This window comes from Thamnophis sirtalis, unplaced genomic scaffold (assembly GCF_051295495.1).
Source record: "Thamnophis sirtalis isolate CommonGarterSnake01/CBP01778 unplaced genomic scaffold, rThaSir2_p1.2 scaffold_15, whole genome shotgun sequence".
Classification (NCBI taxonomy): Eukaryota; Metazoa; Chordata; class Lepidosauria; order Squamata; family Natricidae; genus Thamnophis; species Thamnophis sirtalis.
Genome location: NW_028261395.1, coordinates 14520102 through 14533159, shown reverse-complemented (window position 1 = coordinate 14533159; position 13058 = coordinate 14520102). Strand labels below are relative to the sequence as shown.

The 13058-nt window shown below is 40.1% G+C and overlaps 1 protein-coding gene across 1 annotated transcript in view; it reads right to left on the bottom strand.

Moving 5' to 3' along the window:
* The window catches only part of LOC148042494 (vomeronasal type-2 receptor 26-like), a 30955-nt gene extending 21451 nt beyond the window's left edge, over window positions 1–9504 (bottom strand). The window contains exon 1 of the mRNA XM_087702411.1: window positions 9240–9504. Coding sequence (XP_087558537.1) covers window positions 9240–9479 — 240 coding nt within the window. The 5' untranslated portion in view covers window positions 9480–9504. The remainder of the gene's footprint in view (window positions 1–9239) is intronic.
* Between the last annotated feature and the right edge of the window lie 3554 nt (window positions 9505–13058).

Below are 13058 nucleotides of genomic sequence, written 5' to 3'. Positions count from 1 at the left end.
GTTTATGGCTGGTGAGGCACTGACACAGTGGTGGGTTTCAAATTTTTTTAGACTTGTGGATTTAAAATTCCCAGAATTCCACAGCCAGGCATGCTCAGTTCCGATTTAAAGTGACAGCATTTGTTTTTCTCCTCTGCAAAAAAGTTTCCTTCATTATTTTTCTTTTCCCTCCCCCTCCTTCCTCTCTCTCTCCCTCCCTCCCCTCTCTCTCAAACAGACACATGTGCTTGCAGGCTGGGGTGAGAGAAGAGGTAGAGAAGCCGGAGCTGATCCGAGCCTTTGATTGCAAGCGGAGCCACGTTGCCTTTTCAAACTTGTAATCAGTGAAGCTATAGTTTTACCCAGGTGTGTGTGTGTGTGTGTTTGAAAAGGCAACATGGCTATGCCTGCAATCAAACTACACTTGGGGAGGGATCTACACTTGAGGATGAAGTTTGAATTCCTCCTCCTCCCTCCGACCCACATGTACTTTTTCCAGCTATTTCAGAGAGGATTTCAACTCTGTTCTTGCCTGTCATCATGAAAAGAAAAAAAATGTAAAAGGAAAAAGGCAAGAGCTGAGGTCAGGCTGAGCTAGTTGCTGCCAGAGTCACCATGGATGATTCTGCTTAGTGCTTAACTGTTTAAAAAAGCCTCTTAAAAACTGCCCGCTACAGGAGGAGGCAGGAGAATGACATGCCTCATCTACGACAGGAATTTTTAGGCTTTTAACCCTTGCTTAATTCTGTTCGAATGATCATAAAACGCCTAAAGTCAGACTAGATGAGGCACATGGTTCTCCTGCCCCCTCCTGTAGAGGACACTTTTTAGAGGCTTTTTTAAACAGTTAAGCACTAAGCAGAGTCATCCACGGTTACTCTGGAAGCAACTAGCTCAGCCTGACCTCAGCTCTTGCCTTTTTTCTTTTACATTTTTTTTCTTTTCATGATGACAGTGGTGAGGCTCTGCCTCCTCTGCCTCCCCTGACTGCACGTCCCTGCTCTAAGTGGGCTCCTTTGATGATGGCAGATCCAAGATTCAGTCTCAGAGAAAAGTAACTCTGGGTAAGGAAAGGTGTTAATTGTTGTATGAGATACATTTGTCTTCCAAAGACCACAACTTTTGACTTTGATTTATCAATAATCAGAGAATTCTTATGTCAGTAGGAGCCAGGTTTTCTCAAGAGTCTGCACAATCTAACCCATAGCAATAGCAATAGCACTTAGACTTATATACCACTTCACAGTGCTTTTACAGCCCTCTCTAAGAGGTTTACAGAGTCGGCCACTTGCCCCCAACAATCTGGCTCCTCATTTTACCCACCTAGGAAGGATGGAAGGCTAAGTCAACCTTGAACCATAGGATAATAGTACTGTATTATCCATTTAGACCAATGTGGATTTGGCCCATAAGAGGCTCAGTGGCTTAAAGACACTGGAGATGGTCTCTGTTCTGACAGTTCAAGTTTTCTCATGATTGTATTTCCCCTGATTTTAGACAAAGATGAAATTGTATAAATTCCCAATTCAGCTCCGAGTCAGCAGTTGAAGTCCTTTTATCCACCCCAAAATACTCCTCAGATGTTGTGATTGAATTTGTTCCAATAGAGGTAGATATTAAGCCCCAAACTTCAGTTCAATAGAAGGGATTGGCATTATAATACTCTAATAATTGGGAGGAAAGCTGGTTAACTATGATTTTCTTTTTAACTTTAAGCATTTAAACTTTAAATTCAATCCTGCCATTGCTTTAGGTGAGCTCCTTTGATGAGGGTAGATCCAAGATTCAGTCTCAGGGAAAAGTAATGCTGGGTAAGGAAAGGTGTTACTTGCTGCATGGGATACATTTGTTTTCCAAAGACCACAACCTGATTTATCAATAATCAGAATTATTATGTCAGTAGGAGCCAAGTTTTTCAAGAGTCTACACAATCTAACCCACAGGATTATAGTACTGTATTATCAGTTTAAACCAATGTGTATTTAGCAAGTAAGAAGCTCGGTGGTTTTAAGATGCTGAATCTATTCCAGCAGTTCGATTTCTAACACTGCATGGTGGGTTGAGCTCCCGTCACCTGCTTCTGCCCACTAGTAGTTTGAAAGCATGTGACAACCCAACTGTGAGGCAACATTGGTGGTGAGAGAAGGTCCGGATGATGCCACAGGATACCTCTCGTCTTTCTGGTGCAGAGCTAGTTCACTCCCTGTAGTGCACCCTGGAGAAGCTCATGAGCCCAAACTGAACGGACTAGCACTCTACAGCAGTGGGACACATGTTATGCACTAACGTTGTAGTCTCCTGACTAATTATGCTTTTGCCATTTGTTAAATAAATAAATAAATAAGCACCTTAGAGAGCTTCCTGGGAGGAGCTTACTGGTGGGGGCAGCAAAAAATCAGCTGCCTCCGAATTCCTGGCTACGTACCTGTTTAGAGGATCTTCCATCTGACGTCTTATCAGGTTTTCTTATCCTTCAGGCAAGAGGGAAAGAAGAAACTGTTTTGCTGGCAAATGCTCTTCGATTTTTGCAGCTTTTGTGCTTGCAAGGAAAGGGGGGCTAGCCCAAGGCAGAACGGCTGTCCGTGCTGGGAACTTCAAACTGCCTTGTGCAGGACAAAGTAGGTCTCTCCCACTCTGCTCTAAGTTTTGTTTGATTTAATCTTATCACGAGCTGAATCCGTTTACTGCGAGGACAATAATTGCTTATCAACATTTTAGCTTCTTCTCTTTTTCTCCTCCGAAAAATTATTTACTCAGAGGCTTTTAAAATGGCGCCGAGCAGGCTGGTTTCTCCGGTAATAACGAACACTTTTTGCTAATTCTCACAAGACTTCAAAAGAATTCAAAACAAAAGAGATAGCTTATCATATGTTTTGGTTTCACAATAGAAGAATTTTACTCCTTCATTAACTTTGCTTATTTGGAAGTTAAATGGTGATGAATCTGTTGAACGGTCTTGTTACAATGTTTACTCACTGAAACTTTTGCCAAGCCTTAAACTTCAAAATAAAAGCCTCTTTACTTAAAGCTGCATATTTAGGCAATAGAGTTTTATTAACTGCAGGCAGACAAATTTTGAAATGGCCTCAAAACCAAATATTAACTTGAAGTCGTCACCCTCTACTTCCAGGGGCACATCCTCAGTGCCTGGCACAAAGCTGCAGCCTCCGCTTCCTACGCCCCCTGCTGGGGATGTGTTAACGAAAGAATTTTTTCTGAGTAATCTAAGCGAGGCTCTTAATGCACAGACAATTAAAATGGAAGATAAATTTAGAGATAATAGAGAGGAGAGAAAAGAGGAAATAAAAGAAATGAAAGAAGAAATTAAAAGTGAAATTAAAAGTGAAATAAAAGGACTTAAACAGGAGTTGTATGAGAAATTTGAGGCTAAGGTTGATAAAATTAGAGACGACATGCTGAGTCTTGTAACTGTATTAACAGAACATATTTCTGGAGTGGAAGATACTCTAGAGGTTCTTAATGATGCCAATGCTAACTTGACATTGAAAACAGAGGTGGTGGAACAAAAAGTGGAAAATGCTGAAAAAGAAATTATTATGATACAGTACCGACAAATGGAGCTCGCATTAAGAGTAAGGGGGCTGCGTGAGGAGAAACAGGAGAACCTGAAACAGATCCTATCGGAAGCTTTTGACCGCCTGATGGGAAGACCAGGGACCAACCAAGGCTGGCAAATTGACAAAGCTTACCGCGTTAACTCCTGGCTGGCAAAGCAGAAGCAGCTTCCTCGAGACATCGTTATATATTTTACTACAAGAGAGTTCAGAAATATGGTACTGCAAGCGTCTTATAACACTAAGCTTCAAATTGGCGGTCAAGACCTGGCTGTTTTGAAAGAGATACCACCTCAAATGTTAAGAGCCAGAAGAGACTACGCTTTTTTGGTCGAAGAACTCAGAAATCGTCAGATACAGTATAGATGGGATGCAACATTCGGCATCATATTTACATTTGATAAGCAAAGGTACCGCCTCAACTCTGTATGGAAAGCCCGAGATTTTTATTATAATATATTGAAGGCCGGACACCCTGCACCATCTGGACCTAGAGAAAGACCACAAGAAGGACAGGATAGACAGCAAACTACACAACCACCAGACAAGATGGAGCATCTCTCTTCTCTAGAAGTGCAAGGTGCTATGGAACCAAGACCTAGCCGCATGACTACTAGACGTATGGAGAAACAAGCTAAGAAGCAACAGCATCAACAATCATCGGCCATCAATCAAGGAACTACAACAACAAATCTGGAAGCAGTGGGAGGAGCTAGACCTAAGGTTAAACAGGCCGTGCAGGAAGCTCTAAAAATGCTTCAACCAACCAAAGATGACAACTAAGATTTTAACATGGAATGTCAACGGACTGAACTCTCCACAGAAGAGGAAGAAAATATTTCATTATCTTAAACAGTTTAAGAACGATGTAATTTGTTTGCAAGAAACTCATATCAAGTGAACTGATCAAAAATATTTGATCAACTCAAAACTTGGTCAACATTTTGCAGCTTCTGCTATGGAAAAGAAGAATGGTATAGTTGTATACTTAAGAAAAGATATGAAAGCTGAATTAATAGAAGCAGATCCCTTCGGAAGATATATTGCTTTAGACTTAATCTTAGAAGGGAAAAAGACATTACTTTTGGGAATTTATGCTCCCAATCAACAGCAAGATAGATTCTATAGAAATCTTCATGCTAAATTAGTACAGTGGGACTATAGTTCCTGTATACTATTGGGTGACTGGAATGGAGTGATAGACACTAAGAGAGATAAGAAGATTTCCCGCCTAAATACCAAGATGCGAGCAAAGTTACCCAAATCTTTCTTTGACATTATGGATGATTTTGAATTGAGAGATATCTGGCGAGAAAGAAATGCAGAGGAATATGACTTCACTTTCTTCTCGGACAGGCATCAATCCCTTTCAAGGATTGATTTTATTCTAACCACTAATGATTTGCTTTCTAGGGTCAAGAAAACAAAGATTGCAGCTAGAGTCCTTTCGGACCATAACCCAGTTTGGATGGAGTTGGGAAGGGTAGTGCAGGCAAGAAGGTTTTGGAGACTGAATGAAAATTTATTTAGATATGAAAACTATATTAATGATTGTAAAAAATTACTATCTGAATATTTTGTTTTGAATATGAATAAGGGTACATCTATGGAATTTGTATGGGATGCAAGCAAAGCGTATATGAGAGGAGTTTTGATGAATATAAATAAAACACATAGAAATAAGCAAGGGTTAAAACGAACAGAACTGGAAGAGGAAATTAAGAGAAAAGAGCTGGAGTTAACAAGGAAACCAGACGATATAAAGGTTAAGGAAGCTATTAACATATTAAAATCTCAATTTGACATGTTGATCTCTGACCAGGTAGCTACTAATTTATTATATGCAAAACACAATACTTTTTGTAATGCAAACAAACCTGGCAGATGGTTAGCTTATCAGATTAGGAAAAAAAGGAAAACTCGAAATATATCTAAACTGATTTACAGAGGGAAGGAGGTGTTCCAACAGGAAGAGATTCAAAAGGCTTTCTGGGAATTTTTTACAGAACTGTATAAAGGGGATAAAATTAATGGTTTAGACATAGACAAATATTTAGACAAGGAGAAAATACCTTCAGTTAGAGAAGAACACAGGCAAAAATTGAATCAACCAATAACCTCGGGGGAAATCCTGCAGGTAATTAAGCAATTAAAGCCAGGGAAAGCACCAGGTACAGATGGCTTGACAGCGGTTTACTACAAAAACTTACAGTTAGAAATGGTAGAACCTCTTAGAGAATTATTTAATATGATTCAAACGGAAGGTAAAGTCCCTCCATCTTGGAAGACAGCGTTTATATCTTTGATACCCAAAGAAGATCAAGATACTACTCAACCCAAAAATTATAGACCCATTTCATTACTGAATGTAGATTATAAAATTTTTACTAAAATATTAGCAAATAGGTTAATGTTGGTCATTCAACAATTGATACATACGGACCAAACAGGTTTTACACAAGGGAGACAGATGAAAAGTAATGTCAGATTAATTATTAATGCATTAGAATATTTGGGAAAGAACAACCAGATCCCTGCTGCGTTTATATTTTTGGATGCTGAGAAGGCCTTTGATCGAGTTAACTGGCAATTTCTGCTGAAGATATTGCAAAAAATGCAGATAGGAGATAATTTTTTACAGTCAATTAAAGCAATATACCAACAGCAAACAGCACAAATCATAGTCAATGGAAGTTTAACAGACTCTTTTCAAATTGGAAAAGGTACAAGACAGGGTTGTCCTTTGTCCCCATTATTGTTTATTATAACTTTGGAAGTATTGTTGAATAAAATACGGGGCTTGGATGGTTTAAAAGGGATCAAGATTAGGCAGCAAGAATATAGAGTCCGCGCTTTTGCGGATGATTTGGTCATAATATTGGAACAACCGCAGGAATCCAGTATGGTTTTAATGAATACGATTAATCAATATGGTCAAGTGTCTGGCTTTAAAATAAACTTAGGAAAAACCAAAATATTAGCTATAAATATGAATATTAAACAAAAGGAAGAATTAGGAGTGATGCTAGGATGTGAGGTAGTTAAAAAAGTCAAATATCTTGGAGTTAACATTTTAACTTTAAATGGGAAATTATATAAGCATAATTATGAACCATTTTGGCATAGCATACAGACAGAGATGAAAAAATGGGAGAAATTGCACTTATCTTTGCTGGGCAGGATAGCGGCAGTGAAAATGAACATTTTACCAAAATTTTTATTTCTTTTCCAAATGTTACCTATACTTAAAAAAGATGCGAACCTTTTAGAATGGCAGAAGGGTATCAACAAATTTGTGTGGGCAGGAAAGAAGCCGAGGGTAAAGATGAAAATAATGCAAGATGTACGCGAGAGAGGAGGATTGAAACTACCTAATTTAAAACTATATTATGATGCAGTGGCATTATCTGTAATTAGTGATTGGATTCATTTAACCAATGATAGAATATTGAACATTGAGGGACACGATCTGGTATTTGGTTGGCATGCCTACCTGTTATTCAACAAAAAATTGGATAAGAACTTTAAAAGTCATATTTTAAGAAATGCTTTATTGCGGGTTTGGAAGAAATACCAATATAAATTAAATGACAAGATACCCATGTGGGCAATTCCTAGACATGCAATTGAAAATATGAATACAGCACAAAAACAGGACAGATTTACTTACAGACAGCTTCTTACCTCGGAAAGGGGGGTATTACAATTAAAATCTTTAGAGGTATTAAAAGAGGAGAAGGTAGTTCAAACATGGTTCCAGTATGGGCAATTACAGGCTAGGTGGAAAATAGATCAAAAAATTGGCTTTATTCAAGTTGAGGATAATCTGTTTAAACAAATAAGAGATCAAAGCTTAATGCATATAAAGAGGATATATAATGTATTAATACAGATGGATTCGGAAACAGAATTAGTTAAAGATTGTATGATAAAATGGGCTCAAAATATTGAGGAACCAATAATGTTGGATACATGGGAAAGAATTTGGGTAAGAAATGTGAAATTTACACAAGCTCAAAATCTGAGAGAAAATTTTTACAAGATGTTCTATAGATGGCATTTAGATCCTAAAAAGTTGGCTTCTATGTATCCGAATGTACAGCCTAAATGTTGGAGGTGTGGTTCTCTCGATGCTACATATTATCATATATGGTGGACCTGCCAAAAGGTTAAGGCATTTTGGATAAAAATATGGTGGGTCATGCAAAATGTTTTTAAAAGAAGGATAAAGTTTATTCCTCAGTTATTTTTACTAGGTATATGTACTGATTTTACAGTGGTAGAGACCAATTTGATTCTGCACCTGATAACTGCAGCAAGACTGTTGGTGGCGCAATATTGGAAGAAGGAAGACTTGCCTACAATCCAAGAATGGACATTGAAAGTAACAAACTTAGCTGAAATGGCTAAAATATCGGCATATCTCAAAGATCATTCAAATGAGAGATATAAACGAGACTGGAAAAAATGGATTGACTATATACAAAATAAATACGGGACTAAGAAATTCCAGTTAGCCTATGCTTAAGATCAGAAATGATTTAAACTGTTAAAAGTTAGTTCAGTAAGAAGAAGCTAAGTTCAATCTAGAATGTCATTAATTTCTTTATTTCTTTTTTCTCAATAGATTTTAGACTGTGTTAGTTAAAAATCCATACCGTGTACGGGTTCTGGGAAGTCGGGGGGGGGGAAGGAGGAGGGGGGGTGGGGGGGTGGAGGGAGGGAGGGGTACACACAACAAAAAAAATTGTACTTCAATGTCTTAATGATTGACAAATGATGACATATTTGTGTTTGTTTTTTTTAAAGAAAAATAAAAAAGTTTAAAAAAAAAAAATAAGCACCTTAGACATGTACATGAGAATTTTGCCCTAGTTCTGGTAAGTCATTAATATGAATAACAAGGGTTCAAATATTCATTCTTCTGTGTTACCCCTTGGTAAGTATCGATCCTTCTTGTGGCTCCATAGAGCCCAAACCTCTGTCTCAAACAAGGGTTTGGAGAAAGGGCTGGGATCAGGGCAAACAGTCTGAGCTCCATTTTGAGGGCAACCAGTTTCCTCCATAATATTTCTCTCTTCTCTGTGACAAATGCTGCACTAACATGTATACAGAGAGCAAACCCTGGTTTATCCAACTTACATATTAATATTTCAAATCAAATCTTTTGTCAATATTAGATTATTAATTTATTGATTAATTATATAACTTTATGTAACTTTTTCCTCTACTTAAAACCTTCTTGTTCTTTCGCAAGAAATGCACTTTTGAACATGGCATATTTTAGCCACAATAGCTAGTAGACTAACTGGCCTGTAATTGCTAATCCTTTTTATTCCATTTTTAAAATCTATATATAGACACTGCTATTGCCAACCTGAATACAACTGGATAGGGCAGGTGTTATTTTGATGTGAAAATGAACATGCCAATAGTTCACCCACAACTAAGGATATGTTTTGAAGAGCTGAATAGCCAGAAGAAAGTTCTCTCCAGGGACTTGTTGCTTTTCTGGCCTTTTATGAGAAATTTGAACATGAACATAATAGAAAAAACATAACTGACCATTTGCTAATATGGAGAAAAGCAACTCTTGAATTCCATGAAGAAGATAAGGTTGCACCTGTTGCTCACCCACCAACATCCACTACTTGCTTTACCAGACACAGAAACACACACACAAACCTGTGGGACTTTGTAAGGTGCTGCTAATGTTGACATCTGGATGGATACATCCCTTCTAGCTACATCAATCAGAGTCAGAAGGTTGTCCTTCCTTCCACAGCCGTAGTTGGGGACATTGGCTTCTCCAATGGAGAGCATGTCCAGCAAAGCTTCTGAAGTGAATAAAGTGTTCAAATAGTTGTCATGGATGTTATAGCCAAGTGTAAGGTTGTGCAGGAGCTGGTGATTCTCGTTGACCATTTGAATGGTGAAAATTAATCGTAGGGAGTCTAAGAAATCAAAAGAAACCCTATTGTAAAAAAAAGTTCATGTTATTATCATCAACAGTAACTTTTTAAAAGAATTTATTCTTTTTGTCTCCACAAGCCTACTGAGTCTTAAGCCAATATTGATCCAAAACCAATAATCAGTCATAGAAATATGGGTGTGGGTTGGGCAGAGGCAACTGTAAATGTTTCAACCCCTCCTTTAAACAAAATGAATTTAAGTGAAGAATTCAGGAGTGAATGGGGAGAGGAAAATAATCTGGTTTGCCTTCTAGTTTTTTTCAACCCCATCTTATCTTTGGATATGAGTCTCTTCTACAAAATAAGAAAAAAGAGCCAAGATATGGAAATCAAGATCATTCAGGAAATTAGACAAGTCCTATAATATAAAAATAAGCAAATTGAGAGAAAAGAAGGAAAGCGTGAATTGCAAATGGAGGGAATACAGCTCCATCACCCTGAATGACTTACGAAGGAAAAGGTACAGAAGGAGCACCGTTGAAAGGCAACATTGTAGGTGATATTTGTGTTTCAGTTGTGACTATACCAATGAGATGGTCTCCTGGCCTGTAAAAGCTCCATGGATTATCTCCATCCTGGTGCTCCAAATTCAGAGGACATTTCATTCTAGGCTTCCCAGAGACTGGATGGGACAAAAGCAGCATCAGAAGCAGGAGGTCCATCATTCATGGAGCTTTATTCATCCTCTTCCTGTTTCTAAACAGCAGGAACAGTGGGAAGAACTCAAAACACTCTCAGAAGATGAGAATGCCAGGGACTTTCCTGATAGAAAGAGAGAAACACTCAGCTTCACCTGGAAAGGAGAGAAATGAGAGCACAGGTCCTGCCTGTCCCAAAACTGTGACCTAACAAATTTATCCTTTTCTGCTACAAAAACCTTTTCATAAGGCTTAAATCTGATGTCTCTGTCACAGGTATGGAGAACTCAAAGCCCCAGATGCTCATAATTACAGTGAGAAGCAACTTCTCCTCTTGGGATCCTGAGCTTCTTCTGGGCTCCAGGTGTAGAGGAGAGGCTTGTGAAAAGCAAGTTAGTGAAAAGTTACAGATAGAACCCCAGGGACTCCAAGACCCTGTTACCGGCCAAGCGCAACTACAGTCAAATTGATGAAGAGGCTTTGGCAGTTCCATGAAGTGTATTACAAGTGTATGCTGAATAAAGCCCTCCAGCAGAGTGCATACCCAATGCCAGTGATGCAACATCTGCTGCATTTCCTAGGAAGCGGGAAAGTATTCGCCAAACTGAACCTTGCCCAAGCCTATCAGCAGCTGCTGGTCGACGAAGCCACTGCTGAAGCACAGACCATAGTGACTCACAGGGAGGGGGGCATTTAAATGTACCAGGTTGCAGTTTGGGGTCAGCATAGCCCCAATACTTTTTCAGTGCCTAATGGTGCGGCTATTACATTGAATCTCAGGCATGGTGCCATACTTTGATGACGTTTTTATATCAGAGGAGTCCATAGGCCAACTGATGGAATGCGTGCACGAGACTTTGGGGAAGTTCCAGGAAAAAGAACTCAAGAAAAATCCAAACAAATGCAAAATCGACGTAAGGCAGGTAGAGTTCCTAGACTACCTAATAGATGGGTCAGGCATCCATCCAACTGGGAGCAAGGTGAAAGCCATTAAGAACGCCCCCACCCCGAAGAATAAGGCAGAGCTGCAAGACTTCTTGGACTGTTAAATTTTTACTGTATTTTTTTTTACAACAGAAGGCCACTGTTGCTGAGCCGCTCCACAAACTCCTGGGGAAGATGACACTGTGGACCTGGGGACAGAGGGAAGACCAAGCTTTTACAGCGGTAAAAGACCTCCTCTCTTCCGACAGCGTCCTGATCCTATACAACCACACATTGTCAGTTTGGATCACCTGTGACGACTCCCCCTTTGGAGTTGGGGCGGTCCTCAGCCACCTCTTGCCAGACGGAAGCACCGATTGCATACTACTCCAAGACCCTGTTACCGGCCGAGCGCAACTACAGTCAAATTGATGAAGAGGCTTTGGCCATAGTGGCAGGAATCAAGCAGTTCCATGAATATGTGTACGATAGGCATTTCGAACTCGTCACCAACTACAAGCCCGTTAGGACTCCTCACCGGCAACCAACAGACCCCTCCATATATGTCCCCGAGGATGACCAGATGTGCCATTTTCCTCATGGCATATGACTACAAACTGATCCTTTGACCCGGGAAAGACATCAGCCACGCCGATGCTCTCAGCTGCTGCCCGCTGCCATGGAAGACCCACCACTCAAGTACTATTAATTGACGTTGAGCTAGCCAGTCCAGTGACTACCAGAGACATTGTCAAGCACACCCAAAATGACTAAACATTGTGGAAAGTTCTGAACTGGGTGTTGAGGGGGTGGCCACAGAGAAACTGGGGGAGGAGTTCCAGAGTTACCACAGTAAGCAAACCGAACTGTCAACCATTATGTTTACTATGGGGAAAAAGGGTGATCATTCCCCAAAAGCTTCAGAGGCAAGCCATGGACACCCTACACGTGGGACACCCCAGGATCATGAGGATGAAGGCATTAGCCGGGAGCTATATCTGGTGGCTGCATATGGACAAAGACATTACTGAGTGGGTGGTCACATGCAAACCTTGCCAGGAGACGCGACCAACACCACCACGGGCACCCACTTATGAATGGGAGGTGGCCAAGGGGCCTTGGTCCCACATGCATATTGATTTTGCAGGGCCAGTAGAAGGACAGACATTCCTGATTGTTGTGGACGCATACTCCAAATGGCTGGAAGTAATCAGCACGCAGACAACCACGGCAGAGGCCACCATTCTAGCCCTCTGATGACTTTTCGCCACCCACAGCCTACCTGACATCCTGGTCTCCAATAACGGCCCATAATTGACAGCCAAGACCATTGAGGCATTCTTCATGGAGCAAGGGAACCAGCACATACTAATCGCTCCCTACAACCCGGCAAACAATGGTCAGGCTGAATGGATAGTGAGGCTAACCAAGGAAACTCTCACCCAAAGGGGGCAGGGAACTGGCAGGAAAAGGTCGACCAGTTCCTCCTTGCCCAACATATCACCCCCCATGTGACCACTAAGAAGACCCCAGCAGAGTTGCTGATGGGAAGAAGGATGAGGTCGCGACTTGACCGATACCACCCAGACTACCTTCCAGAGACCCCCTTGGACTCTGCTCGGCCAACCCGGGCATTCAACATACATACCCGCTTAATTAAAAGTGTTATATAATATCAGTATCACTTAACAATGCTCCTGTTTAGCAACCAAAATGCTGAAATAGTTTTTTAAAAGGTGTCAAATTCATTGGCAGTTGATGAACAACAAATTCCTCTGAATAACATTCACAGAGTTCTCTTTAGCAAGATTTATTGAGGTGAAGAGGAAGGGAGTTATAACAATTACAATCATTCAACCTGTTCCCATTTGGAAACATGTAGATATATTCTTTGACTCCTGAATACTATCTAAGTGGAAATAATTCAGGAATTCTTTCAAATAAAAGGACATTATACAATTATTATAATA